This window comes from Malus sylvestris, chromosome 13 (assembly GCF_916048215.2).
Source record: "Malus sylvestris chromosome 13, drMalSylv7.2, whole genome shotgun sequence".
In the NCBI taxonomy this organism is placed as follows: domain Eukaryota; kingdom Viridiplantae; phylum Streptophyta; class Magnoliopsida; order Rosales; family Rosaceae; genus Malus; species Malus sylvestris.
The window spans coordinates 13,089,108-13,096,053 of record NC_062272.1 but is presented as its reverse complement, the minus strand read 5'-3'; the positions used below and the strand labels follow the sequence as shown (position 1 = coordinate 13,096,053).

The 6,946-nt window shown below is 37.5% G+C and overlaps 1 protein-coding gene across 2 annotated transcripts; it reads right to left on the bottom strand.

The window, feature by feature from the left end:
• Nucleotides 1–288: 288 nt before the first annotated feature.
• Nucleotides 289–6,589, bottom strand: LOC126596396 (cullin-1). Of its 2 annotated transcripts, none has more exons than XM_050262967.1 (20): nt 6,330–6,589; nt 5,753–5,929; nt 5,522–5,621; nt 5,022–5,207; nt 4,707–4,754; nt 4,427–4,630; nt 4,250–4,327; nt 4,019–4,108; nt 3,827–3,907; nt 3,638–3,700; nt 2,983–3,018; nt 2,823–2,909; nt 2,589–2,738; nt 2,426–2,481; nt 2,178–2,298; nt 1,894–2,055; nt 1,646–1,789; nt 1,291–1,509; nt 1,021–1,188; nt 289–915 (listed from the first exon to the last, which is right to left on the bottom strand). In XM_050262967.1, the coding sequence occupies exons 2-20, from the start codon at nt 5,890–5,892 to the stop codon at nt 814–816; spliced, it is 2,235 nt and encodes a 744-aa protein (XP_050118924.1). In that variant the 5' UTR covers nt 5,893–5,929; nt 6,330–6,589; the 3' UTR covers nt 289–813. The 2 variants fall into 2 exon arrangements, with proteins under 2 accessions (XP_050118924.1, XP_050118925.1); XM_050262968.1 differs by having other exon boundaries at nt 6,190–6,337.
• Nucleotides 6,590–6,946: the final 357 nt, after the last annotated feature.

Sequence of the window (6,946 nt, the reverse complement as noted above, 5' to 3'; positions counted from 1 at the left end):
GGAGCCGAAACTCATTGCTTGTCCCACAAGCATAACAAACTGATTTTTGCACACCATCCCTCTTTATTTTGGCCCTCGATTCTTGTTTATTTGTTCAACCCAATGGCTAGCAGAGAGGAGAGTGCAACAAGTGAAATCTAACATCTCTGGATAACAAGCCGTGCGCGGCGAGGCCCATGTACAGTAAGGAAAATAATTCATAAGTAGGCATAGTTCAAATCCATCAACGTAAATAAATAGACAGGCACCAAAGACCAAACTAATAACACAAATCGACCAAACAAATCATGAAGCAGAAGAGCATAAGCATCTTGTAATCGTATCGACAAATTCTGAGTTGACAAGCCATGTGTTTTGCAATCAAGACAAAGCACCCACCTGATAAATTTGATATCCTATCGTCGACATGCAATTTCAAGTGGACACACTGGGACCGAAAGTACGCCTCCTTCCAGTGGGGCAGAGAGACAGGTAACAAAGATGGATTGGTATAGTCATGCGATGGAAGATAATGCAATAATTAAACAAAGATACGGTACGGTCCCATGTTGCACCGGGACCGTATTATGAAGTCAGTTACAGATTTCCCCAGCAAGAGTGCACTACCCATATTAGCCATCCATACCTTGCTCCAAGGGCAAAATGTACAAAGTATTCTCCGCTCGTGCTTTTTAAGCAATCACTATTGGTCACCGATGCATTGGCATTTACAAGTGATTGTGCCACCTCGTCCACTGCTTGAACCAACTTCTTGTGCTAATTATAGCAGCAAGAGATACCACGCCATTTGAAGGATGATCAACTTAGACCGCATCATGCCAAGTACCTAAACAAATTGGGGTTGTCTTTGTCCCGTTCTAAGTAGTCTCTTGTGATTAGATCTTCGATCCTCTTTTTTATTGCTTTGAAATCGGGCTGAAGAAGAGACAAGGGAGGGAGGGAAACAAACACCACCCATTTAGAACCAAGGAAAAGGGGTTTAAATAGTATCAAACCAGAAAAAATAAGCACTACACTAACCTTGAACATGCGACCTAGCTGCTCTACACACTCCATAACCAACTGCTGATGACCCAAAACTTTACGGCTCTTCATAATACGCACAATTGATGCATCGATGGCATACCTTCTGTCCTTGTCAACATCTTCAATTACTTTCTTCTTCTCATCCACCGGTGGAAGTGGGATCTGCATGGTGATCAGTGATCACAGTGATAAGTTAACTGATCACTCAGATAAACACATAATTAGAAGACAAAATGACAAGATACCACGTAAGGATCCAAGTACCTTGATCCTCCTCATTTTGTCGGTAAACTTATCGTTAAACTCAAAGTAATCAGTGGGAGAGATAGTTTTTGTGTTTGGTTCCTTGTTAAGGATCTTATACTTGGCACATGACAATGAATGGAGTAGTCTGACAACATCATCATCAGTCAAGTTTAACTGAGTCATAATCTCCGAGTAACTCAGTCTATCTGAGGTATTGAATAACAGTAGGGCTGAAGCCTAAAGTAAGATAAAGGAAAATCAGTCTTAGAAATAAATAAAACTCTAATAGATCGGCATCTCACAACCCAGAAGAAAAATATAAGAAATAGATCACATATTAGAGAGAGTTCAATTAATATCTTAAATATATTACCTGATAAGTCGTCACAATAAGCTCTATGGTTTTTGGTTCAAATTTCCCAATGATGTTACAAGTACCCAGTGAGTACATCCACGTAAGCTTTCTGTGTTTTGTCTTCGTTTGATAGAATTCCCTGAAAAGTTCTACGCACTTAACCTAGAGCAAGAGTGAAATATAAAGAAGTTAGAAACATCCCCGAAATTCTTAACCCAGCAGATAGTAAATTTTGCAAGGGAATTTTCTCAGCAGAATCGGTATACCATCTCTGGGGGTAGGTTGAGGTCAAAAGTCTTGTAGCTTGGCCAGAAGCCAGTGGTCAAGACAGTAACTGTCAAATCAATACCAGGATTTGCCTGTGGATTATTTCTCAGATACTCCTCAAAGCCAACTTGGTTGTCCTTGGCCAATGTCAAATCAGTAACCTGCAAAAAAGAACCATTTTTTCTTTCTTAGTCATATCTCCAGCAGTAACCCTGCAATGCATGCACACAAGTACAAAACATTAAAAACAACATTTCTTGAAGGATTTTTTAAGACAACTGACCATTCCATCCATCTTTGAGGTAAACTGACCACCACATTGTTGCTTCAGTTTTGTCAAAATACATCTCTCATGGTCATCATTAGCACTCTTGTCAAAAAGAAGACGTCGAGCAAGCTTTTTCCTGCCAGAAATTAAACATGTATAGTTTATGTAATGCCTTCTAGTTTTAAACTATACATAATCATCTATAACCTTTCCCAAAAACACATTATATTGAAAGGAAGCAAGTTGAGCAATAAAAGTGATACCTATAGAACTCCGCGAACAGGTCTTTGTCACTAATATAAGCCAGCAGCTTTACTACCTGCAGTTTGATGGGCCTTTGTTACTGAACTTTGCCTACCAGAATAAGAAAAAAGTAATATGTCCATGGAAGGTAAATAAATCGAATGGCACATCAAGAGTCCAGACCTTCTCAAGTGTCTCCTCAATGGCTTCATCACTCAACTTTTCACTCCCACCTTTCTTAAGAATGTTATCACAAAACGTGGCAAGTAGTTCCGCACTAGAGCTTCCAGCAACACCCTTGTTGCAAAAGATCTCAAAAGCCTCCTTTAAGGCCTACAGATGCACAAAAAACTTTCAGTTATGCAGAAATAATTGGTGGCAGAAATAAGAATCTTGAAGCCCTGTTAAAATACAAACCTTATGGAAAAGAGTATGGTTTTGGAAACATTCATTGACGTATGCTATGTACTTATCATGCAGCTCAATCACTTTTCTAACAAAAACCTGAAAAGCACAATCATATTAGTGTCACTCAAGCAAATCAAAAGTTCCACATGTGCAATGTTCCTGAAATTACCTGTTCCTGCAAACCAACCACATCCTTTTTCTCTGCCTGTGGGGGAACAAAAAAAGTCAGCATTCATGTACAATTAATTGTCGAACACCATTACATGAACAAACAATCTGAATCAAACGAAAAAATCGCTGGACTACTGATAAATCAAAACTGACATTATAAAATAGCTGTCTAGTTCAATATATGAAACAAGAAAAGTCGACAAACAGGACACTCTTTGGAAATATATGAACAGTCCTTTCATCTTTACAGTGTATAACATATCATATCATGCCCTCTATGCAGATTTACTGAATCTATTAATGGTGCAAAGGAGCTTTTAATCCTCATGGATAGGAAATTTTTTAAATTACCTTAAAAAAAAAAAAAGCCAAAGCAATATTTTAAGGAAGATTGTAAAGATCTAAAATTTCGGTCAAGAGTTTGGTTTTCATTTGAACCTATTTTCTACAGCTATATTATTTCCCCCGTGTCAAGAGTTTGGTTTTCATTTGAATCTACTTTCTATGGCTATATTACTTTCCCCCATGGGACTATGGGAGTCTCTAATTTAGAATTTCAAACAAAGTCTGACCAGTAGACGGTATTCAGTAGAAAACCTTCTCAGCAGCCATGAATGTATAAACATAAAAGAAAAGATGGTCAAGGCATATACCTTCTTGTTGCTTGCTGCATCTTCTGCCTGTTTGACTAAGGCTGTTCCTTCAGCAGTAACATGCTGCATCATGGAACACCATGAAACAATAAGAGCATGAAAAAAAAAAAACAGAAATGGAAAAATATATGCTAATGCTACATACCAGATCACCTTTAACCCAGAAAAAAATAAAGGAAGACTCCTAACCTGCTTGAATATTTGAGAAACAGGATCCAAACCTCGAGGTATCTTAGAAAATAGCCTGAACATTCTAGACAGATCATCCACCTTAAACAGAAAGAAGAAAAAATGATAAGAAACAACATTCGCCTAGTTTTTTTCAGAATTCCTTCAATCTAATGAACAAAGATGTAGATTTTAACATTTCTCCGAAGGTACCTTGTCATCTCGAAGCAATGCATGGCATCCTGAGTGCTCTTTCTCAAGTAGTTGGGTTGCATAAACAGACAACAGCTCATGTTGAACTTTCTACATTAAGCAAATAATAACAACATTAACAGCCAGATTTCAAAATCTACAGATACTTGCATCCGGACTTACCAAGACTTAACATTCCATAGGAATATCTATGCATATATGGTAAATTCATAGAAATAATCAAATTCAAACCTCAAGCAGCTTTGGCTCACTACTAGAGTGCAAGTAGTTAGAAACTCTATCTTTCTCCCGTTTCAAACACTCCTCTGCCTGGATTTTCACACAAAAATTAAGTTCATCGAAATAGTTCATATATGTGTATATACTATATAGAGTTAAAACTGATAAGACTAGCGTAATGGAGTTTACTTTCAGCATATAATCTGGACAAGAGTCTTCTAAGATCCAGTTGGAAGCTTTTCGAGAGTAATAGGCAGCAGTGTCTTTAAGCATGTCTGCTTCAAAGTCATTTTCATAGTGATCCATTTGTCCCATTCCAATCTCAACAAATATATCCAGAACATTCTTCAAGAGAGCTCGGTCAATCTGCTCTCCTTCACGTTCTTGATCAATCTGATTTGTAAAATGTCAAGTAAATTTATTCAACTTAAATATTAGAACATGTGGTTCAGGTAAAACAGAAACGTACCAGAGATATTACAGCACTTCTTACTTTTGGTTTCAATTCTTGGTAGACCTGAAAATCACAATGATATATTACCCATCATATTACAATCTGTTACCTCACAAAAATCAGCTGAAGATGTGAAGGGATCGTGACAGAAAACATCGTTCATATAAATTTTACCAAGAAATGGGTTGGGGGTGAGGGAGGAGAAGCGAATGTATATAAAAGAAAAAAAAGGTACGAAAGTCAGCTTGAGCTATGGTTCAGGAGGCAATCAAAAGAATTCTCCAAACAACTTGATTTAAGATGGCATGTAAGGGTTCCAGTGCAACTTACCAGATCTCGGAAGCAAGCAAGTCCAACTTCATTTAGGGGTGGAAGTGATCGCCGAGCTATAAAATAGCGATCAAGATAATGAAAGAAACGAGAAAGCCACCTGACCATAATTTTATGGTTGGTCCACCTTTTCACAAGCTCTCTCAACATGAACTCATCGTGCTTCTCTCGCAAAGATGGCAAAACCTGACATAAGCATATAAAATTAAACTAAGCAACAGAAAAAGCATTTGTAAGAGAAAAAAAAAATATATATATATAACATCTCAAACAACACTTGGGGATTGGGAGCGCTTAATTAGCCCTGACTACACATGCCAAATGAATATCATATCAATGTGCATTGAATTCTAACAGGTTAGGTGATGTTAGATAGTGCAGAGCATTAAGAATATAACTTTGGCTTAAGAAAAAACAGTTTGTGACACTGTAAACACTATGCAATCTAATTTACCATAAGTACTGGGACTAGGAAAAATATTAGCTAACTGCTTCCTCACCGTCGAAGTAATGTACTCTTCAAAAGATTCCCTGTACTTGTCATATAGCTGCTGTGAATAGTCATGTGGTGGCTTTTGAGTACACATATTGTATATGGTTCTGTGAATAAAATTACGAACAACGAAACGCAATCAGCAATCAGCAATCAGCAATGTTTACCTTTGAAGCATACAACGACAGCAAATAAAAATGACCACAACAGAAAGAAAAAAGAAGTTAGAAACAGATACGTGTAGAGCATCATGTAGTCCTCAGAACTGAACTGCGGCTCGGGCAACCCTTCTAGAATGTTCTTCAGCTTTGTGATCCCCTTCTGCATGAACTCCCATCCTTGTTCTAAATCAATGGTCTTCCGCTCGTTCATCGCCATCCTGCCAGACTCTAACTCGCAACCGTGAAGCCAAAATCTGCAAAAGTCAATCACCGAAACATCAACAAACTGAGCCAAACCCAAATTCCCAAATGCGAAAACCACAGACACATCAGAAACCCTAAATCAACTAGTTCAATCAACTTCCCCTAAATTCAAAGTCAAAGAATCATAAAACCCTAATCTGTTTGACAGCCAATTAAAGATCCCCCAAACAATGAAATTCCCAGAATTTCCCAGCAATCAAACCTCAAGACTCAAACTTTCCGAAATCGAACTCCAAATGTGAAAATTTACCAAAATTACAGCCCCAATCAATGTTGAAAAGCAACAGTTCGTAACAGACAGTAATAAGTTAAAGAAACTGGTGTAAAATCAATCGGTGATCAGAAGAGAGATCAAGGTCGCGATATGTAAAAGTTAGCAGAGAGATTCACCTGAGCTGGGAGCCGGAGAAACCCTAATCGGAGGAAAGAGAGAGAGGGGTCTGGAGGAGGAGGAGGAGGAGGAGGACGGCAGACGAAGATGACGAAGTCCGACAGAGCATAGAGAGAGGGAGAGAAAAGGGTGGAAAAAAGGAGTTTGGGGTTAAAGTAGTCTATCTAGATTCTAATAATCTCAGATGTAAGCACTTTTCGAGCTTGGACATTATGAACACAGCAGACAGCCACTTGATGCATACGGATTTATGTTTCACTGTAAAATGATTCCATATTAGAAGGTAATTTTCTTATGAAAGTCTCGAGTTTAAATGATCCATCATCTTTCAATTTAATTTGAAGTCGTCTAATAGAACTTGTAATAAAAATAAAAATAAACATAATGTACCATCTCCAACCCTTGGGCTAAAAGCCAAATTTTTTAGCTCAGAAAATTTGGCTTTTAGTCCATAAACATCTTTTCTGCTTCAACCCTTCTGTCCTAAAATTTTAGCTCTGAATTATTAAAGAATGGACCTAGGCTAATTTTTTTTCTTAAATCAATTTTTTTTAAATAAATATGTAGATTATTGTAAATTAATTTTATGAACATTTTAATCTAAAAAAAATTAAAT